General features: G+C 44.6%; 1 protein-coding gene across 3 annotated transcripts in view; it reads right to left on the bottom strand.

The window, feature by feature from the left end:
• The window catches only part of MTHFD1L (methylenetetrahydrofolate dehydrogenase (NADP+ dependent) 1 like), a 148,852-nt gene that overhangs the window by 60,967 nt on the left and 63,544 nt on the right, over positions 1 to 24,341 (bottom strand). For all 3 annotated transcript variants that reach the window (XM_069955376.1, XM_069955374.1, XM_069955373.1), the window contains 2 exons: positions 21,972 to 22,040; positions 19,327 to 19,438 (listed from right to left, as the gene is read on the bottom strand). In XM_069955376.1, coding sequence (XP_069811477.1) covers positions 19,327 to 19,438; positions 21,972 to 22,040 — 181 coding nt within the window. The remainder of the gene's footprint in view (positions 1 to 19,326; positions 19,439 to 21,971; positions 22,041 to 24,341) is intronic.

Here is a 24,341-nt window from a genome sequence, read left to right as displayed (position 1 = left end):
GGGGAGGGCGGCGAGGTAAGAATAGGACCTATATCATGATCTATGCAGCTCCAGAACAATATAAAAAATTTAAAACATGTTTTCCCTATGTGCTTTCCCAAACCAAAACTCGAGATGCCTCGCCAAGCAGTTATGGTGCCAGATAGTAATGATCGAACAGGGCCAAGGTTTAGGTTCGTACAAACCTGAACCATCGGCATTTGACTCTCGCTGCCTTCCCGTTCCAAGGGGAAGGTGGAGACAGCACAAGTACCGCCTGAAACACAGGGATACAGCCTATTACCTAGATCCTGGTGGCTGAAGTTGGATGCAACTCTATGGGTCCTATTAGAATAAAGCAATTTTTAACGGTAAATGATCACAAACTAGATTTGTCGTTTACCTGAAATTGTTCCCCATATTACACAGAACGATAGTCGTTCGTTACTATGATCGGTTACTCCATCTGATCCCAGAAAAAGAAGCAAACGATTGGTGACCAAATGTGGAATTACAGCTAACGATTAACGATTTTAGGGTCAGATCTAAATCAAAGATCAAGAGACACAAATGTTTTTTTCAAATGATCCAATTACACAAGATGATTGTTTAAATGTCAACAATAAACCGATTTCCTGCCCTTATAATAGGGCCCTAGGGCTGCCTGGAAAACACAGATACAGCTATGGGTCATAGTCTGTATCCACCAGGACTCCATAGGGCCGCAGCCAAGTTCTTCAGCCACCGGTATTCAGATGCCGCAGGACGAACCAGAGAGTGCAGCGACAACATCATTGTAGAACTACTAAGCTGGATAAGATAGAGGAGCACAAACCAATATAAAAACCATTCAAATACAGGAAAGTATTTTACATGCAAAAATGGTTAAATTTCAGACTGCTCCTGAGTTTCTGACAACCTGACAGGGACTGGTCTAAGAATGTCAGAGTGACGCTGGTTGACAGGAAGGAAACAGGATACAGTTCTAAAGCTGCGAGGATGAAGGCAACGCACTGGATAGGAAATGGAGCAGAGGACAAAACGAGTAAGAAAACAATGCGGGGAGCCAGGATCATACACACCACACTCACTTCTAGATTATTTCCTCTTTCCAAATCCGAGTGCCAAGGAAAATATCAACAACTGTGGCCCAGCGGGACGTCGGAGGGTTCACGCTAGCGTTACTGCACTCATGACCAGATTAAGGAAACCATTAAAGGGGATATCATAAAAACCAGGGAGGTTAAACACATTCTCCACCATATTCTTACACAAACGCTGCAGAGGAATCTGAAACAGGAAACTACTCAAATAAATCACTGAAAATGGGGATAAAGTCACCTGCAGAATGCTGCGCATGCACACGGGTGGGGACAGCCCTGCTAGAACCTGACCCCTTCTGCTTATAGCCTCCGCACTGGCCATCAGACTTATCAGCGGTGACCACTAGAGAAGAGCGATCGTCCAGCACGCACGTCCAAACCAGAGCGTCTATCAGACCCATCAGCGGTGACCACTAGAGAAGAGCGATCGTCCAGCACGCACGTCCAAACCCGAGCAGGCAGCATTTGATTGGCGGTGGCTGCTGAAGTTGGACGACTATGGCTGGGTCTACCAGGACTCCCTGCATCAAACTTCAGCAGCCACCACCACCATTTAACCTAATACATTTACAGGACCGGGGTAAGATAACAGTACACCTAAAGGACAGGGAACTAGAGGGATGAGGGGAGAATCCTATCAGCACTGGGATAAACAAGAAAAACCCCTCTGCTGCCAATCACTAAAATACTGAAGTTGCCTAGAAACATTACCAACCCGGCAGGAGAACCAAGGGAACAGACTGCTGGTTCCAAAAGTCAAGACCCATCATGTTTCTGCACTCAGAACATAGCTTCATCAGGGATAAACATGATGTCATTGCCCTATTTACTAGTACTCAAGCAGAATTTAAAGACATAATTGCAGAGAGCGTTTCTGCTACAATGTTTCTCTAAAAATAAGACCTAGCCTCATTTTGCAGGCTTTTTAGAGTAGGTTTAACATATAAGCCCTACATTTAAAACATGCAATAGCTAAGGGACCAGATCCCTGACACTGGGCGCCTCAATCAGAGCCCGACTTATGCACCTTCCCCACCTGCTGCACTGGGAATAGGAGGGGTAAGATGCACAGTAGGGGACATTGACTATAAGGGGTCAATGTCCCGCCCCCATAGGGAGGTAGGGAGGGAGGTATACAGTATGGGAGAACAACTACAGAGGGGGGAGGGAGGTATACAGTATGGGGAGACAACTACAGAGGGGGGAGGGAGGTATACAGTATTGGGGACAACTACAGAGGGGGGAGGGAGGTATACAGTATGGGGGGGAACAACTACAGAGGGGGCAGGGAGGTATACAGTATGGGGAAGGGGAGGTATACAGTATGGGGGGGAACAACTACAGAGGGGGAGGGAGGTATACAGTATCAGGGGGAACAACTACAGAGGGGGGAGGGAGGTATACAGTATGGGGAAGGGGAGGTATACAGTATGGGGGGAACAACTACAGAGGGGGAGGGAGGTATACAGTATCAGGGGGAACAACTACAGAGGGGGGAGGGAGGTATACAGTATCAGGGGGAACAACTACAGAGGGGGGAGGGAGGTATACAGTATCAGGGGGAACAACTACAGAGGGGGCAGGGAGGTATACAGTATGGGGGACAACTACAGAGAGAGAATACAAACAGCATAGTAAGACAACCTGCTGAGGCTCAGTACACATTGATTCATAAAAAGATTTATGGAAACTTTATAGAAGTCCAAATACGGCATTAAAGTGATTCCGCCAGGATTCTGTCCACCAATGGGACGTCACCCGTCTAACATCAATTCCGCAGCCAAGGTCACTCTCATTCCCACAAATCATTGTGGAGAACATTTACTTGTCTTGCTGCGATAATTTAGTGATCGGCCGGGATCAGCTCCGGGACACAGGACTGTGTGTGAACAATGCAGGGGAAATGGAAAGTGCAGGCTGCTCGCTGCCACCTCTTCCCTGGACGTACACAGAACGTTCTCCGGACAGCTGGCCATCTGCAAGTCAGGAAAGGAAGAGCTCGGAAACTGCTGGAAGATGGTGAACTCTGAACCGCTTCATTTCCAGCCAGAAGATAATATGAGGATTGTTATCGAAAAGTCAAGTGTCTGCTGAAGAGTTCCTTTAAAGGGACAGTCTCATCAGAAAATGATTTTATGTTAAACAGATTAAGTATTTTTCTTAATTTTCAATTTTTCTGTCTATATTATAACATAATCCTGATATCTTGAAGTTCTCATTCTCACCACTGGGTCTAAAACGAAGCTGAGACTTCCTGTTGTGTCTGTGGTGATAAGAGGAGGCTGCAGTAAAGTGATCTGTACAGCATTGCAGCGTCATGTGACACCAGTAGATAGAGGAGACAATAGCAGCTCCCTGTGGGATGACCTCTTCACAGGTCACAGAGGGCACTCAGTTATGTCTCACATTCATCTCAATGGGACAGTGTCTGTCTATTGTTGTCTATGTCCATGAGTCTTGCTGTAAAGCATGTCACTAAATGCTAATAAGAACAGCCAGGCAATATGGCCGCCCCAAGAACAATGTACAAAAAGTGAAGTAAAAAAGATAAAGTAAAGAAAATAGAAACAGATTAGAATAATTCTAATCAGTAAAAGAAAATTTAGGTGACACCTTCCCTGTTCAGGGGAGCTCAGGAAATCAGGAGTATTTCTCCTGCGGCGCCAACTACTAAGTAATTTATAAATCTGTATAACTTTCAAAAAACCAATTGATCAGAAAACATTTTAATGTCTCCCGAGTACCCCTTAACCCTTAGACGACCCTGGACGTAAAGTTACGTCATGGTAGTCCATCACCAGACGACCCATGGCGTAACTGTACGTCCTGGGTGGTTCTCCCGCTATGAAGAGCGCTCCGGAGTGGAGCGCGCTTCATAGGAGGTGGGGGCCGGCTGCAGTGAGCAGCCGGGACCTCACCGGTAATGACACGCTGCAGTGATCGCATTTAACTAACCCCCTTAAGCGGCCGCAGCGTTTAAGTGTAAGTGACAGGGGGAGTCCCCTGTCACTTACCGATCGGGACCCCCGCAGTCTGATCGCTGTATCGGACCGCCGGAGGTCTCTCACCTGCCTCCGTGCAGTCCGATCGGCAATTTGCTATACTGAGCCTGCACAGGCCGGCTCAATGAGCAGATCGCCGATCACACTGATCAATGCTATGCCTATGGCATAGCAGTGATCAGTGTGTACAATCACACTATTGTATGTAAAAGTCCCCCCAAAGGGACTTCTAATGTGTAAAAAAAAAAAGTTAAAAACACCAATCACTACCCCAAAACCCCTCCCCCAATAAAAGTTAAAATCACCCCCCTTATCCCATTATATAAATAAAACATATAAAAATAAATAAACATATAATATACCGTAGTGTGCGTAATTGTCCGATCTATTAAAATATAACAAGCGTCATTGCGATCGGTGAACGGCGTACACGAAAAGAGGGGGGAAAAAAGCGCGGATTACGGATTTGATGTTACATTATATATAAAAATAAATTAATAAAAAATGATCAAAACGTCCGATCTTCACAAATATGATAATAAAAACTAGAGATCATGGCGGAAAAAAAGACACCCCACACAGCCCCGTAGGTGAAAAAATAAAACCGTTATAAGCGTCACAATAGGCCCATTTTATTAATAATTAATTGGCAAAAAAAGATTTCATAAAAAAAAAAAAAATAGATAACATTAGAAAATCTGTGTAACCTGCATGTGGTTGTGTTCGGACTGACCTATAGAATAATCGTATCATGTCGCTGTTACCATATAGTGCATTACGTAGACACAGGAACCCCCCAAACGTTACCATATTGCATTCTTTTTTGCGATTTCACCTATTTATATCTTCATGAATAATATATTTGGATTCCGTCATACATGTTATGGTAAAATGAAAGACACCATTACATAGTACAACTATTCCTGTAACAAATAAGCCATTACATGGCCTTGTAGATAGAAAACTGAGAGTGCTAGAGCTCTTAGAAGGGGAGGAGGGAAAACGAAAGCGCAATGATCAAAATTTGCGCGGTCCACTGGGTCATTTTGGGCCTGGTCCTCAAAGGGTTAAAGTGGTTCTCCACGGAGCAGAAAAGGTTCTAGCTGTTTTGCTCACCAGAGCTCCACTTCCTTCCTCTGGCCGTCTTGCATGTATACCCTATACCAATAGTGGTAAACGGAAGAGGTTGGTGGGATTTGTCTGGCGCAACCACCCCTATTGGAACACCGGCCACGTTCCCCTGTAACTTCTCTGAATGAAGAGAACTCCTGGCACTGGTGTGAAGTCAAATTCAGGCTTTTATTTGATGCAACGCGTTTCGAGGGTGCAATCCCCTCTTCATCAGGCATGTATACCCTATAAGATGAGAAGGGGGTGGGTGAAACCATTATGCATCTTTGTAATATTGTTAGATATGTGTACTATTACTGTAAGGCCCGGTTCACACATTGTATGACACCGACCGTTCTGTGACCTGGCCGTGTCACAGAACGGCCGGTGTCAGTGAAGGCCAGGTGTCATCCTGGCAGGTACTGCAGTGGCGGTCGAATGATCTTAATTTCTGTTGAATTAGGATGCGGCTGCACCTGTGTGTGCCAGCATCCCATTGTGTGACCTGCCAGACATGTCAGCTTTTCGTGCGGCCACTAGGGATCCCGCCCGGAGTGTATACTATGTGTATGTATATATGTACTATGTGTGTACACTCCGGACGGGATTCCCTCTAGCTGCAGCACAATGTAAGTTTTGTATCAATCACGGCCATTGTTGCAAGTCAGCAACAACAGCCGTGATTAAATACTAGACTTACGTTGTGTGAATACGCTGGGCCATTCCGCTGAGGGTAGTAGTACTGGTGGTGGTAGTACAGGGTAGGAACCCGGCTAGCCACTTGCCTGATGGTTGTCTCGGTATGGGCACGAGGGATAGCAGCTATAGATCGGGAATCTGACCAAGCGGAGGCCGAGCAATTCTTCGTTGTCCTTAGTCAGGGCACCAATAATTACACCAATGCCAGGGTTCAGAAACAACGGTAGTTGTGTATTTATTATAACGGTGGTAACTAGTAGCAACAGTCTCTCCGGATGCAACCGGGAATAAGGCAGACTCGGATAAGGCAAAGCAATAGGTGATGCTGCAATAGGCTGTGATGGTAGCGTACTGAATGATGGGAGTAGTAGTACTGAGGATAAGATACTGGGCGGAATGAAGCTGAGACGAATACTTGCTGTGGATGATGATGGGAGATGATGAGAGATGATGAGAGGAATGACTGAAGAATGGGCACCCAGATCTTGGATTGAGATGAGAATCTTTAGGACTTGAGAAGGAAGACACAGCCAGGTCTCGACTGGACCAGAACACTTCTAGTAACACTGGAGCAGCAGAGCACACGTGTCTCTCTCCTGACAGTGGAGAGAGGACACACACAACCTGTCCCCTTGAAGGTAGAAGACCGGACTCACACACACCTGTCCCCTTGAAGGTAGAAGACCGGACTCACACACACCTGTCCCCTTGTAGGTAGAAGACAGGACTCACACACAACCTGTCCCCTTGAAGGTAGAAGACAGGACTCACACACACCTGTCCCCTTGAAGGTAGAAGACAGGACTCACACACACCTGTCCCCTTGAAGGTAGAAGACAGGACTGACACACACACACAACCTGTCCCCTTGAAGGTAGAAGACAGGACTCACACACACCTGTCCCCTTGTAGGTAGAAGACAGGACTCACACACAACCTGTCCCCTTGAAGATAGAAGACAGGACTCACACACACCTGTCCCCTTGAAGGTAGAAGACAGGACTCACACACACCTGTCCCCTTGAAGGTAGAAGACAGGACTCACACACACCTGTCCCCTTGAAGGTAGAAGACAGGACTGACACACACAACCTGTCCCCTTGAAGGTAGAAGACAGGACTGACACACAACCTGTCCCCTTGAAGGTAGAAGACAGGACTGAGGTAGAGAGGAAGTCACATGGTATCCCCAGCCAAAGCTCGATGGCTATTGGGGTTACCATGGCAGCAGGGGCAGTCACGTGACATCAAGTCATTGCATCATCACACCATTAGGCATACTGGACTGAATATACATGAGAAATTAGTGAAAAAGTAGACCTGAATACTGAGGAGGTGACAGGATACACAGTTTGCAGTGGACCACAGTTTCCAGAACAGAGGCAATAAAATACTGACCGACTCAGATATAAGAATACACTTTTGAGAAAAACAACAAGAGGAGAAACTCTATTCTGGGACACTGCATGAACATAGCCTAATACTGTATTTTTTTTTCCATAAAAGCGCCTTCCTGCGCTCTGTAAATATTCCTGGAGAAGTAAATACCCAGCATGCCTGCCGGAGGCAGCGAGGACACTTAGAGGGGCGGCTTTCTACCATCGGATGAGGACGCCACACGCTACGCCAGCTTTCTTACACACACAACACAGCTTAACCTGACATGAAGCAGAAACATGGCCAAAAGGTTGATGTCAATGCGAGATTTCTGTGTTTCGTAGACTAAAGGGCCGTCATCTGGTGTTTGTCACAGTAAGACATTGGCGATGCAGATGGGCAGACACCCAATATAAAGTCTGGAGACTCCTGACACCTAAAATACAGTGTAGATCCCCTAAACATTCCAGATGCGCCACTCTGGATCTACAACTACAATATCTGACAAAGGAACGATATAAAGGTTTCTTGAGGAATTTATTTATTCACATAGTTTTTTTCCTTTTGATGCAGAGACGCTATGGTACTAGTTACACGCTTACATAGCTGCAAGTAAGGGGAGCCATAAACTTAAAGGGAAACTTAAGCATTTTTTTTCTTTCAAATCAACTGGTGTCAAAAAGTTATACAGATTAGTAATTTACTTCTATTTAAATATCTCCAGTCTTCCAGTACTTACCAGCTGCTGTATGTCCTGCAGGAAGTGGTGTATTCTCTCCCACTGACACAGTGCTCTCTGCTGCCACCTCTGTCCATGTCAGGAACTGTCCAGAGCAGCAGCAAATCCCCATAGAAAACCTCTCCTGCTCTGGGCAGTTGCGGTCAGCCCTCCCAGAAATCCAAACTTGGTGCCTTCTGGCTTTAGGCCATTAAGTCTTAAGCACTTAAGAGATGCTCCGGCGTTCACATGAGCTTACCACGGCATGATACCAGATATAAAAATCATGATTAAGAATCTGGAGTGTTCGAAACGCGTAGGTGTTTTTATGTGAATACGTAATAAAGATTTGGATTGTTTCAGAGCTTTAGAGAATGAGTTATTCCTGTCACTAGGGGCCTGGCAGCTACAGCAACACTGGCAGCACCTCAGGTAGGGCCCTTTAAGATGGAACCTGTCATCACAGTCAGGAGTCTTCAGGGTGGTCATTTGGAGCTGAGCAGCGGTGACCACCCACCTGGCTATCTAAACTAACAGCACTCACTGCAGCTATGTGATCCGGGAAGAGGAGGCCACATCTATGGAGCAGCGGCCGGCCTGGAGCGAGAGCCTTATATCACCGACAGCCGGCTAACACTTCTATGAGAATGGCAACAAAAAGCCCCAATTGTTATAGAAAATGAGTCAAATACGAAAACCTCTGACTGTGTAAAAACACACGGCTGCTAACCAAGTCCAGATGGCCAAGTCCGCGAAGACAGAAGGGAAAGGAAACCTCCAGACAACTCGGAAGATTCATGCGACTAGTGTTACCAGTGATAAGACAGAATATAATCGGACTCCTATTATTTCTTCACTTTTAACCCCTTGGTCTCCAGTAATCCTCATTACTGCAAGAACCTGGGGAAAAAAAAAAAATCACAAAAGAACTAATCTATATTCAAAAAGAAATTACCAAAACACCTGTGTAGTATGCATTTACTGGTGGCATAGCATGTCCATAGAAAATACTCTGTATACTATCTGTAATTTGCAACACAGTATAAGACTCATTCTAGACTGTTGGCCGATGGCGGCCACGGTCTGCAACTGGAGCTCACAGACTTACATTATGAGCACAACTAAGCGGAGTAAGGACGTGCTTACAACGGTCCTCTACCCACTTGTTTTCCCGATCGGCATGGGTGTGATCACTCAGACCAAGAGTAATCAAAATAACTTCTGACAAGTCTCTACGAAATGCCATAAAACGAGGATCCTGAACCTGAGACATTTGTAGAGATGCTTTGGTTGGTAGGAGAATTCGGAGGCATGCCCATTGGACTCCCTGGAGACGGCCATGTAACATCACGGAGGAACATAATCCAACAGAATCAAGTAGCATAAAAAACAGTGGGATTTATTCAAGTCACATACACAAGGGCAACGTTTCAACAATGTGGGGTCTTTATCAATGCTTCATAAAGACCCCACGGGGTGGAAACAGTCCCCTATGTATGCTGGCTAAATAAAACCCACGGCTTTTCATGCTACTTGATGCTGATGGATTACGTTTCTCCATGATGGCCAACTATAGGGACGGTTGGAATCACGTATACCTAACGGTTACATCTACAAGATATTTTGCATAAAATCTGCAGGTATTTATGCATACATTGCTTCATCACGTGTGAACTAAGGATATGTTCACACCTTAAATGATAGGTTACCAAGTGGTGGTGCAGCAAGGAGTGGCCCGATATCTCCACTGTAAACCTAACCTGCTGATATGTCTCTACAGCATACCTGTCATCACTTTCATGCTGCCTGAACTGCATCTCACAGGGGCTGTCCTGGCTGCTTTTTTCCTAGCCCCATTGGCATTGATCGATATATCTCTCCCTAGAGCCAACCTAGTCTGGTGGGCTGGGGAGAAGCTGCCGGGGGCCAGTCTCCATGACTAGTGGTTCAAGCTGCTTAAAAGTGATGACCGTTCCCCTTTAAAATTTGAGAAATATTTTAAAAAAGACGAAATAAAGAAGGTAGTGCGTCAGTGTTATACCTGCATCAACACAAGCAGGGAGTGGGCGGCTGCGACCGTGCCCCTTCATGGTGCAGGTACATGCCGCTTAGCCTCACTGTATCTGTAACTTAATATTCACTGCCGCTACATACCGTGAACTTTGGGTGACTTTCTTTGTGTATGTAATAATATCCAAGCAAGACCATACTTGTGTTAGATAACAATCACATTTATACCTTACAAATAAATCCCACATGTTTGGTACAATAGTGATTATCTGAGAGCAGTATGAGTAACCGCACCAATACAATGACAGAAAAACAAAGGATTTCACCAAAGTAAATAAACTAGTAGAAAAGGACTAATTTCCTTTCATAAAAACATTAAATAAATATGAAGAATGAAAAGACAAGTGTAAAGTTCAACTGAAATATCAAGCAGCAAGTTACACATGCAGCCGTATATACATAGACAGTGATACTTAAGAGTAACTTGGTTTAAGAGCTCACAGTTTTTCAAAATTGTGACTTGGTATAAGAGCATTGCTTTGGTGTAAGAGCTCCCTGTACTGGGTGGGAGGGGGAGTGGGGGAGGGGCGTGGTCTGCATAGCGGGGTCTACAGCCCTGTACTCTGACCCAGGAAGTCTCCCTCACCTTCCAAATCATAGCAGATCCACTTCAGGCTGGGGCTTACATCAGGGGACAGGACTGTGGAGGTAATCTCTCCATAGCTGTAACCCCTCTGTCCCCGGACAGAGAGTGCTGCATGTATGTGCCCACATCTGCCCTGCTCATTCCTTCCAGCTACTTCTAACTGTTTCATTTGTTTTACATGTTATTCAGAAAATTTGCTTTGGTTTTGTGTGTGTGTGTGTGTGTGTGTGTTCTCTCTGTAAATTTTTGGTTTTAGTAAAATACTGACCACAATAAGGTGCTAAATAAGGTTCAAAATACTGTGTGCGTGCCTAGGTTAGCCATGGATTAATCGGTCTACCATTATGCATCGTTGGGAACGTTAATTTTCAGTTTTGGAAATTCACTACATCAGATTGAAAGACTAATATCAGAAATCTAAGATTGGACATTTCTTACAAGTTTTGAATAAGGTTGGGTTCATACTGTGTTTTTGCCGTTTTTTATCATCAGTTTTATGCAAAAAAGGGAAGAAAAACTGATGCATTTGTGAGAATCCATTTTGATCTGTTCTTCTGCTGACTTTCCTTATTAAAAAAAAGGATCAAAACGCATCAGCTTTTTTTTTAGCATACACAAAAACGTGGTTGACCATGCTTACAAAAACTGATGCGTTTTGATCCTTTTTTTTAAATCTTTTTTACAATGGAGGTCAATAGAAAAACAGATCAAAATGGACGGACACAAATACATCCTTTTTTGCATAAAATGGATGGAAAAAAAAAAACACACCATGAACCAAGCCAAAAACAAAAGGAGGGGGTTTTACAAAATTGTACAGTGGTGCATTGGATTAGGAGCATAATCCATTCCAGGACGGCGCTTGTAATCCAAATCCACTCTTACACCAAAGCAAGTTTTGCCATAAGAAAATCACTGATATGTAGACAACTGGTTCCACACCACAAATAATGATTTTATATTCTGAACAACATGTAAAATTATAAGTTACTGTACAGTATAGCAATCAGCATGTGGTGTATAATGTATAGTAACTGTATAACCCTGATAACACAGCAGCAGCTGGATATGTGATATATAAGTTACTGTACAGTATAGCAGCATGTGGTGTATACTGTATAGTAACTGTATAACCCTGATAACACAGCAGCAGCTGGATATGTGATATATAAGTTACTGTACAGTATAGCAATCAGCATGTGGTGTATAATTTATAGTAACTGTATAACCCTGATAACACTGCAGCTGGATATGTGATATATAAGTTACTGTACAGTATAGCAGCATGTGGTATATAATGTATAGTAACTGTATAACCCTGATAACACAGCAGCTGGATATGTGATATATAAGTTACTGTACAGTATAGCAGCATGTGGTATATAATGTATAGTAACTGTATAACCCTGATAACACAGCAGCTGGATATGTGATATATAAGTTACTGTACAGTATAGCAATCAGCATGTGGTGTATAATGTATTGTAACTGTATAACCCTGATAACACAGCAGCTGGATGGGATATATAATTTACTGTACAGTATAGCAGCATGTGGTGTATAATGTATAGTAACTGTATAACCCTGATAACACAGCAGCTGGATATGTGATATATAAGTTACTGTACAGTATAGCAGCATGTGGTGTATAATGTATAGTAACTGTATAACCCTGATAACACAGCAGCTGGATATGTGATAAGTTACTGTACAGTATAGCAGCATGTGGTATATAATGTATAGTAACTGTATAACCCTGATAACACAGCAGCTGGATATGTGATATATAAGTTACTGTACAGTATAGCAGCATGTGGTGTATAATGTATAGTAACTGTATAACCCTGATAACACAGCAGCTGGATATGTGATAAGTTACTGTACAGTATAGCAGCATGTGGTATATAATGTATAGTAACTGTATAACCCTGATAACACAGCAGCTGGATATGTGATATATAAGTTACTGTACAGTATAGCAATCAGCATGTGGTGTATAATGTATTGTAACTGTATAACCCTGATAACACAGCAGCTGGATGGGATATATAATTTACTGTACAGTATAGCAGCATGTGGTGTATAATGTATAGTAACTGTATAACCCTGATAACACAGCAGCTGGATATGTGATATATAAGTTACTGTACAGTATAGCAGCATGTGGTGTATAATGTATAGTAACTGTATAACCCTGATAACACAGCAGCTGGATATGTGATAAGTTACTGTACAGTATAGCAGCATGTGGTATATAATGTATAGTAACTGTATAACCCTGATAACACAGCAGCTGGATATGTGATATATAATTTACTGTACAGTATAGCAGCATGTGGTGTATAATGTATAGTAACTGTATAACCCTGATAACACAGCAGCAGTTTGTAGATACAGGATGGAGCTGCAGATCCCCATAATGCAGTAGTGTAGTACAACAGGCTAGAATAGAGAAGCAGGGCTGCTGTCAGAGATCTGTGTGGTCACATGACAGCAATGGGGAAGGGTGAGTGTTCAGCAAGGACCGAATCAGGACTGATAGAGACTGCAGGGAGCAGGAAGGAATGATCAGGACAGATGTGGGCACAGTATAGCAGCACTCTCTGTCCGGGGAGAGAGGGCTTACAACTATGAAGAGATTACCCCCACAGTCCTGTCCCCTGATGTAAGCCCCAGCCTGAATTGGATCTGCTATGATTTAGAAGGTGAGGGAGACTTCCTGGGTCAGAGTACAGGGCTGTAGACCCCGCTATGCAGACCACGCCTCTCCCCCACTCCCCCTACCACCCAGTACAGGGAGCTCTTATACCAAAGCAATGCTCTTACACCAAGTTACTATTTTGAAAAACTGTGAGCTCTTAAACCAAAACACTCTTAAACCAAGTTACTCTTAAACCAAGGTTCCCCCTGTATTTCATAAAAAGTCATATGGTAACATAACTAGAAGGAAAATCAGTAAAGAGAACAACACACTTGAAGAAATCTTTAGGTGGTTAATAAACTTTTCCATCGAGATTTTAACTTACAAAACTATATTGTAGCGATAGTAATAGACAAAGCAGAGCGAAAACAGGAAAGAAGAATGTAAAGTGGAGGAAGTCGGCATATGTGGGAGATTTCCTTCAATAAAGTTTGGAGATGCGGTGCCTACGTAAAGAGATAAGTAGCTTGGAGCTTAGCCAGGCGGCTTAAAGGCGTTATCCAGTGTAAGGAAAACATGGCCACTTTCTTCCAGAGACAGCACTGCTCTTGTCTCCTGTCTGGATGCAGATTTTGCAAAGCGGTTCCATAGAAGTGAATAAAGCTTAACTGCAAACAAAAAAAACATCGCCACTCCTCTTTCTCAGGTTGCGTGTGATATTACATTTCAGCTCCATTCACTTCATTGGAACAGAGATTCAAAACCCCTGAACCCAAACTGAGGACAGGAGTGGCGCTGTTTTTGGAAGAAGGGCACCATGTTTTTCTAACCAAGGATAATGCCTTCAAACATTGTGAAACAAAGCATATTGGCTTTCTCTGCCGCACTGGATACACATCGTGGAACGCAAAATAAAAATAAATCAGAATAACCAAAAATCACCAAGTTACTGAAGAAACATATCGACCAAACAGACGCGTTAACCAAAAGATCTACATTCTAGCGACTTCTTTACATCAGTCGTCTCAGAAGGGAGGGTGAGACAGAGAGAAAAGCTCACATGAAGATGTTTGTGTCTTCAGCAGAAAGCAGCAGCTAAAAATTGGGGGAAGGAGACAGAAAAGATAATAACAAGTATGGAAGGAATTGTTAGTCTCACCATGGGCAGCAACATATCAGAAGTTATGTTTGAGTGGAATACCCCTTTAATCGAATACACATCTAAAGATACTTAAGGTGTAATTGTGACTATAGTAATAATGTGCCACTAATGCTTAGACCCAACCGTGTGTGGAAGAGGCCTGAGACATTGTGACACAGTCAGCGAGCGATATGGCGGCAGTAGTAGTGTGAGTTCACGCTTTCTTTCAGGGCTGAAGGGCTGTCACACGGTGTCAGCAATTTACATTCATAGGTATGAAAGACCTAGATTATAAACAAGGGGCCCCCAGTACAAAGCTGCTCCTAGAAGAGAAGCAGAAATGTCAGCTATGGCTGGAATGTTCTCATTTACCGCTGTCTTACATCTTACTCAGAGAATGACACTTTACATTCCTCCATGTAGAGCGGACATAAAAGGGAGCAGGGAAACAACTGTCTGCATGGCGACTTATTGGGCCCCGCAACCTGCTGTGCTCAGACAGGATAACACAGACCGCCGGCTTCCATCCTCTACAGTCACAGCAGTCTCTTACAGTATTATAGTGTGCACAGCCATCTGCGACAATGTGCTGGATCCGCCATCTGATGGCACGATGGGAACCTAGAGAGAAAATGGATTTTAATGACATATCAGGTTCTGCTGTACCTGCCGACTATATAAGTGTATATGCAGATTAAAGGGGAACTATCAGCAGGTGACACGAATCTAACCTGCTGCTATGTCCCTACTGCACAGGAGACACCGAGGAGGAAGGGATGTCTCCTACAGCGTGTCTCTTATCTTCCTCCGCTGGTGCAGTTAGTAGTTTGCTCCATGGTCCGGGGAGACTGTTAGGAGCACTGGGGCATCCATGTGGAGGATTGACTGTCCCCATAGCATCGATGCGGCCCGGACGGTCTTACTAGACCATGGCGCAAACTACTAGCTACACCAGAACGCTGCTGAGGAGGAAGGTAATAGCCCTATTTCACAGAACGATTATCGTTCATAGACTCGCTCCAACGACCGCTCGTTAACGAGCACTTAATTTTTTTAAGCGAACGATAACACATAATACGTGTGGGAACGTGAACGATATCTGTAGTGTAACGATTTTTTTGTGGTCGTTACTTCGTTACATGGTCGTTTAAAACGTGGGGAAATGTAGGTAGACATTTCAAGGACTGAAAGATTTTTTAATCAACGAAAAGATTAGCAAATTTTTGTTGAAAGACCAACGATTTTTTTCGACATGTTGAAAAAAAATAGTGAACGACTCAACGACGATTTCGCTGTTGTCGTTCGCTCGTTTACAGCTATTCCACAGAACGAATATCGTTAACAAGTGGTCGTTTGAACGATTTTATGAACGATAATCGTTCGAAAAAGTTCCGTGGAATAGGGCCTTTAGAGACACACTATAAAAGACACACATACTATAAGAGACACACACACTATAAGAGACACACACACTATAAGAGACACACACACTATAAGAGACACACACACTATAAGAGACACACACACTATAAGAGACACACACACTATAAGAGACACACACACTATAAGAGACACACACACTATAAGAGACACACACACTATAAGAGACACACACACTATAAGAGACACACACACTATAAGAGACACACACACTATAAGAGATATACTATAAGAGACACACACACTATAAGAGACACACACACTATAAGACACACACACTATAAGAGACACACACACTATAAGAGATATACTATAAGAGACATCCCTTCCTCCTCAGTGTCTCCTGTGCAATAGGGACATATCAGCAGGTTAGATCCGTCTCACCTGCTGATAGTTCCCCTTTAAGGCATGAGGCCCATGTGTTTCCTACCAGCACTGTTATAAAGGATCTAATGACCTAATCTTCACCAGTAAACAGAATGCTGGGAAACTGGTGGAGCAGAATGTGTAGCAGCAAGTGAACTCTGTCCCATACCCCATATACATTCTACATGTGGGGACGGCCCGGGTTTGAGGATCACCTGCGCTGGGCCTGGCTTTACATCCTGAGGCCTGGTTTACAATGCTGGCCGGGTTGTGCTTAGATGTTAAGAGAATCCTGGAGTCATGAAATCACACATTAGGTGGCTTTATGGCTCTGCAGTGCTGTACGGCCATATCACGGCTTCACTACCCGACAAGGTTAGTCATTTCACTGGTCAGTGGCGGCATATCACTTTTGGAGCCTGTTCAGTTGCACAGGGGCCCAGGCCAACAGAGGGGCCCCCCAGGCTCATCAGTGGGCAACATGGGGCGGGAGGCACATGAGTGGGCAGCACGGGGAGGGCAGATGGGAATGGAATAGATGGTAACTAAAAAGTTCACCTGCTGCATGGGCGGGAGCTGGGGGAGGGGGATGACTGCACTACAAATACTTCTGCATAGACTTCTACTTCTATACTTCGGCATATACTGCGCCCCCTGCTGGTTTGCTTATGGGGGAGCCTAGGCAAATTGTTTGCACAGGGGCCCTATACAGTCTGTGTCCGCCTCTGTCACTGGTAGTTTTTTTTTTTTTTTTTTTTTTTAAAGGGGAACTATCAGCAAGTCAAACGAATGTAACCTGCTGCTATGTCCCTACTGCACAGGAGACACTGAGGAGGAAGCTATGTCTCTTATAGTACGTCGCTATGTTCACACTACGTATATTTTCATAAAACTACGGCCGTTCTTGCCAAGTGCAACAACGGCCGTGGTTATTACGAAAATATAAGTAACATTGCCCCCTATGGGATCCCAGCCAGAGTGTATACACATAGTACATATATACATACACATAGAATACACTCCGGCTGGGATCTCTTGCGGCGCTGTGAGAAACTGACATGTCGCTATGAAGCGAGTGGCTCCTGCTGCTCGTTGCATAGTGTGCATTGAGGAGTTCTGATGCGGGCGCGCACGGATGCGCCCGTATCAGAACTCTGCGGCTGCAAAGATCATCTGAATGGTACTACAGATGATCTTTTTTAGAGACCGGCCGTTCCGTGACCTGGCCGAGTCACTGAACGGCCGGTCTTAAACGAGATCTGAACATAGCGCGTCCCTTGCCTTCCTCCTCTGTAATTATAATTAACGGAGCGGGCCAGCAGTCTAAATGGACTGTGGAGCACACGACTAACTGCACCAGAACGGCATTATTTTGCAAAATAAAAGATTTGGTGATCGGATTTCAAACTAGGGAACGAATTGGAGACCATTATTTACAGGATAAGTATTGGATACGCTGTCAATTTTACAAGTTTTCCGCCCCTACACAGAATGGAGAGGGGGTAATATTGATCGCTGGTTAAGGTCATCAGAGAGAAAATCAATTTAAAAAATTCCAGAAAATCCCACTGTATGTATATAAATCCTCCGAAGCAGCAAGTTACTGACACCAGGCTAAGCATAGTGCAGAGGATACAGCCAAAGAGAACGGCCCGTTGTCCCATCTCCAGGAATCTACCTGCTTAATAGTGAGACGTTATCTGAACAACTCGACAAACGGAAAGGTCATCTTCCTGCTGTAACTCCGAAACAACAAGGAGGAAAGCAACGAGGATCTTATTGTAAAGACGACAGGATGTTTATAGTACGAGACGTCGCAGGACTAGCGGCAATATGATATATGAGTGATTGCTAGAAATGGAAGACCCCTCCCCTTCTCATAAGATGGAGAGGACACACAAACTCATCTTCTCTTGTGTCATTATACCTGACATTTTAACCTTCATGGTGCGTTCACACCTACAGGATCTGCAGCGGATTTTCTGCAGCAGATTTCATTTAAATAACTGAACACAGCATCAAATCTGCTGCAGATCCTGTAGGTGTGAACGCACCCTAAAGGGGTATTAGAGCATTTTTTTTTCTTTCAAACCAACTGGTGTCAGAAAGGTTTACAGATATGTAGTTTACTTCCATTTAAAAACCTCAGGTCTTCCAGTACTTATCATCTGCTGTATGTCCTGCAGGAAGATGTGTATTCTCTACAGTCTGACACAGTGCTCTCTGCTGCCACATCTGTCCATGTCAGGAACTGTCCAGAGCAGGAAAGGTTTTCTATGGTGATTTGCTGCTGCTCTGGACAGTTCCTGACATGGACAGAGGTGGCAGCAGAGAGCGCTGTGTCCGAATGGGGAGAATACACCACTTCCTGCAGGACATACAGCAGCTGATAAGCAGCTTTCATCCTCTGCAGTTTTTGCTTACATGACTATAACGCCATTTTAACCTTCTATCATGTCTAAGCAGCCCCTGTGACCCACAAGTAACAGCACACTGGTAACTCAGTTATTTCTGGTGGTTTTTCAGACATTAAGCGCGTTATAGCGTGTACATACGCCACATTACTCACCACTGATGCTGCTACTGTTTATAAGGGGACGTGCATGGGCCGTATAATTCACTGAGCAGAAAAGTAACACGCAGCAATGGAAGATGTAATGATATTGCTGGGACGGCACTGTGACGCTATTGATCAGGATACGCACCCGCCCCCTCCACCAGGAGTAAGTGCCAGGGTATAGGTGGATTCCGAATCCCTGATATGTATTGATAGAGCCATTATTTATTTATTTATTTATTTATTTTTAAACGTCTTTGATCCGAATCTAAATGTGATGACAAAATGTAATGGCGAGCCACGTGCACTGCTGACAACCGGCCCAAAACATATATAAGATGCTGATTACAGACATTGCAGACTCTACGGGTTGGGACTGAAATAGAGTCCATTTTCTCTCACCAGAGTACCCCTTTAAGTCCGGACAAGGTTGAGAGCTCTTAACAAGGTGACACCAATGACAACTACGCAAAAACATCCTATGAATAAATTCCTGCGGTCACTGTGTATCCACCAAGCACCGATTCGGTGTACTCACCCACAAAGCCGTCTTCACCCACAAGTTTCAATGCGATCTTGTCTGCCAGGACAGAAGAACTGCCGTGGGCAATGTTGGCGAAAGGTCCAGCGTGGACAAAAACTGGAGACCCCTGTTAAAAGTCAGAGAAATATTTATAAAATAAAAGCACCAACAGGCATAGTAAGGGTTAAAAAATATGACACCTGTCCATACCAATACCTGTAATGGGTATGATAGGAGTGACAGTAACGCTTTAATGAAAATTAAAGGGGTATTTCACTCAAACATAACTTTTGATATGTTGCTGCCCATGGTGAGACTAACAATTCCTTCCATACTTGTTATTATTTATTCAGTCTCCTTCCCCCAGTTCTCAGCTTCTGCTTTCTGCTGAAGACACAAAAAACTGTGCGTGAGCTTTTCTCTGCCCCCCCCTTCTGAGACAGCTGAGGTAAACAAGTCCCAGGCTGGCTGTACCTGCAACACTGTATTCTCTGTTATGCTGGGAGCGTTACTCTGAGGTCAAGCTGCTGATAAACTTACTGGTACTTACTCATATTGGTCTTAAATTAGGCCCGACCCCTTCTCCCTGGCCAAATTTACGCAGACGCCTCTTAGTGAATCCAGCTGGCGGTGCACCTAACGTACCAAATCTGGTGTAGATTTGGGTCATGATTTCCCCTGCAGTTATGTTACAACCCAGCCGGCAGTCAGTGAGTGGGGCAGGACTGGGGCAGCCATTCACTGATTGACTGAGCGGGCTAAATCCTACCCTTCAGTGATGTGTCAGCCGGGTCATGGCGTCCCCTGAAGCCGGGAGAAAGCGACATCCGGTTGGGTTCAGTAGCCCAGTGATGCGGCACAGGAGCAAGGTCCAATAACAAACTGTCTTTACGTTCCTCCATCCTCTGCCAGAATTGATTTGTACCCCCCCCCCCAAACTTCCCCTTTATATTTAGCAACTTTAAAACTACTTCCTTTCTAAACCGTCAGTAAACAGAGCTGGAGTATATAACGTATCATGCTGTGGCGGCCCTCCATAGTCTCTAACAGTTTTTGAAGTCCGGTTCAGTGTTTCGTCCACAGAGCCAATGTGTCTAACACTGAACTCCTCCTCCCCCTGTATCCCATCCCCAGCATCGTCCCCGCAGAGCAGAATAGCAGATATTTCCACAGATTCACTGTCACGGCCATCTGTCACCACTACCTATTCATTCACACAGTTATCTAAAAGAATGTTTAACCGTCACCGTGCCGAGCCAGAGTCACGGCCGTCTCCTGCCGCCACCATCTGTGAAAACATGACCCGTCCTTTCATTGCTGCAGAGTAAACAGGTACAGATAGCGCTAGGAAAATTCCCATATACTGTCTTGGCTATAGGGGCTTAAAAAGAAAAGAAAAAAGAAAATACCAGACCGAAAGATGGGAAGAGAGGAAGCGGCCTGTATATCACATCTAAGCATATGGCGCATCAGTCATTGGACACGCACTATCAGCAAGCTTACAGAATACAACTGGGACAGAGGTGCAAACAGATATAGGACCCAGGAGGCGAGCTGCTCTACAGCGAGACATGTACATGGATTTCTGGATTATCTGCAGGAATTATTAAGGGTACCTTCACATGTACCAGATCCAGTGTCCGTGCATCCCTATGATAATACATACACCCAGTGGGATTGACATCCCGCTGCAACTAAGTTAACCCCCCAGCGGCTGTAGCATACATCACCTCCTCCCCCCTCTGGCTTGCTTTGGGGGTTCTCGGCTAGACGTCCCGCTCAGCCAATCAGTGGCTGCGAGGGGGGGCAGCGTACTGATTGGCTGAGCTGGACGAGCAGACGCCGGGAACCCCCGAAGCAAGCTGGAGGGGGGAGGAGGTGATGTACGCTCCAGCCGCCGGGGGACGTCCATCCTGCTGCGAGTATGTATTATCATAGGGATGCACTGACACTGGATCCGCATCGGATTTCGCTGAGAAGGTACCCTAAAGGGGTATTCCAATCTTCTAAATCTTTGTTAGGTGACTGAAAACGCAAAAAAAAAATATTTTGCAAACACATTGCATTAGAAAAATTGCTTTCTTTTGAGGTCTGGCTCCTGTCTCACTGTTAGCGGTTGCCTAGGATCCTGACCACTGCACCTGGCTATGAGAGCGGTGGCCGGGCAACGACAGGACTGGTGGTTGGGGCTGGAAAGTATGTTTCCACTTATATTATGTCTCTATCTCTGACATCCCACGTCTCCAGGGCTTGGATTAGCCAGAGGGAGACACAACACCTTGCTCTCCCTTTGCCAAACCTGGAAGTGAGATCAGGACACAGCAGGACAAAGACAAAAGAGGGGGCGATGGGAGAACCCCTTTAAGGTGTAAGTTCAGAGGTGGTAAAATGTCTCCGGCACAGAGATCTGATGAAAACCTGGCGCTAAATAAAAAGCCAAGCGTGATAGAGGAGGGAAATGTGCAAAGGGTCCAGTGTGTCCTGTTCTCTAAACACAGCGGCGTAAGGAGTGTACACCGCCACGTCACTCAGTCTACGCGGTTGATGGAGATAGAGTACAGCGCTTGACCACCTCTCATTTAAACTACAACACTGTATTGTTTCTTAATGAGTATCTTACAGGATCTTACAAGTCTTGCTTGTTTAAAGGGTTTCCATACCTCCAATGTCTGCATCAGCGTTGGCTTTATGGCATCTTTCATCAGAACGGCCAAAGCTCCTGTAATCCCCTGAGAACATAAAACGAGACAGATGAATAGATCCAATGTGATAATAATTTCTATATTTTGGATGATGTCAGCTGGACAGTCAGAGGGGCCGTATGGTGAGGGTTTCATGTTGTGTGTAGGTTAGGTGGTATTAAACTATAACGGTCTCTTTTTTTTTTTTTCTGAAAATTAATAGTACAAGCGATTTTAAGAAACGTATCTGCTCATAATCAGGCAAAGTCATCTTCATTGCTGAAGAGCAAAAAGAAGACGGGTTTGCGGTCTCCATTATAACCTATGGGGGGGGGTCGAGGGGGATGAGTGAGCAGGAAGAGCAGAGAAGCAGCTGTACAGTTTGGAGACTGTCTGGGCACATAAAACGCTGGATTCACAGGTCAGAAAGGTCAGTGCAGGTCTGGGATCTTGGTGAGAGAAGATTGCAGGATGTTGTGCTGTGCAGAAATGACTTTTCTCCTCTCTGTGCTCACTCATCCCCCTCAACCCTCCCCTCTCCATAGACCATAATGGTCACAGAAATCCTGCTTCTTCTGAAGGGAGGGGAGGAAAACAGCTTGAGTACAGAAGGAAACTCTTTTGCTTTATAAAAACTATTACAGTTTCTTAAAATGACTTTTACTATTGATACTTATTTAAATGTCACTTATTTAAATGTCACTTATCAGAAATCAATAACAGTTATGCTTTAAACTGACAGGTTCCCTTTAAAAGAACATACTTTATCGTATCCATCATTGGCACACACAAGTTCTTCACATAATGAAACCTAGAGGAAAAAGTGACCAAACTCCCAGAAGGGAGAGATGGAAGAGACGGGAGAGATGGAAGAGATGGGAGTTCCCCCCAGTAAGTAGCAAAGAGGTTTTATTGAGCAATAAAAACCACAAAACTAAAGTTCTAGTACAAACATGTCCTAGTAAATGAGGAGAGCCATAGTGGATAAAGCAGCCAGTAAAAGCCACAGCGCTGAGGAATTACCGGGCGGCTTTATTGTGGTGTTCGTTCACCATGGTTAGAACATATACTTCCCCTTTCCTGCCAATAAAAAACCCCATGATGCAAGGGTTAAACACGAAGCCTACAGAGCGGCAGTATGGATGGATATGAGAGACATATGGCGGGAGAGGAAATCCTCCGCACACAGACACACATTGCCCTTTATTAAACAAACTTGGCCATAATAAGCCAATATATCGAGTGTCCGCCGCGCCGCTAATCCGTGTCAGATTCACTTAACTTAATTGATACAACAAGGTGGCGGCCGTCAATCACAACTCCCAGCGGATCTGTACATCCATGGTTTATTAGAGGGAAGGATAAGAAATGAACTCTGCCAGAACTGGAGGCTTCCCGGGGTGGATCACATTCTATCCACATAATAATAAGCGGTGGCCATTTTATTATTCTAAGCTCTGCTGGTTGGAAATACGTGGATCTCTACATTACAGACCTCTATAAAGTGTTACTATTACTCACCCCACTGTCAGGGCTAAATCCCAGCAAAACAACGGAGCAAGAAGAAATGGATTTACACCGAGTTCTAACTTATCGGGATGTTTTGCATCAACTAAATTACTTCGTTTGACACACTATAAAAAAAAAAAAAAAATCTCCTTTGCTCTTCTATGGACTTTAACCCCTTCATGCCGAAACGTTATTGATGCACAGATGTCCAGGTCACACTTTTTGCACCATGATCTATAGTTTTTGGTACCATATTGGTGTAAATGGGAATTTGACAGCTTATTAAAAAAATGTCTTATACATAACCAGCAATCTTTTTTGTCTATGCTGCTCGCTCTGCGGGAACAGTATCCTTATACTTTAATAGAGAAAACAATTCTGATGAGGATGAGTGTGTGTTGCTGCTCCCACCTGCCCCTACATTCTAATGATCAGAGGGGTCTCAGCACCCGGACCCCAACATGTCGCTATGACATGTCAGAAGCTTCTTTAAATGATAGGTCAATTCTCAAAGGGTTTAAAGAACTATTTAAGCATTGTGGTTTTCCTCCAAGAACAGAGCCATGTTGAGCCCCAGGCTTATGGCCCTATTCCATGAGTCGTTTGGAGGAGCAAACGAGCGCTATTAGCGCTCGTTTGCTCCTCGTTCCCCGCTCGCTGCCGCCGCTATTCAACACGGCGGCAGCGAGCGGGTGAGTGCGGGAGGGGCGGCGGCGAGCTGCTGGGGGGGCTGCCCGGGTGATCGCTGATCGTCCGGGCAGCCCATAGGATACAGCAGCGCCTGCTGCCGATGCTCCTATTCAACCGAGCGACGGCAGCAGATCGCTGCTATATCAGTCG

Source organism: Dendropsophus ebraccatus, chromosome 15 (assembly GCF_027789765.1).
Source record: "Dendropsophus ebraccatus isolate aDenEbr1 chromosome 15, aDenEbr1.pat, whole genome shotgun sequence".
In the NCBI taxonomy this organism is placed as follows: Eukaryota; Metazoa; Chordata; class Amphibia; order Anura; family Hylidae; genus Dendropsophus; species Dendropsophus ebraccatus.
This window is presented reverse-complemented; position numbering and strand designations above follow the sequence as displayed.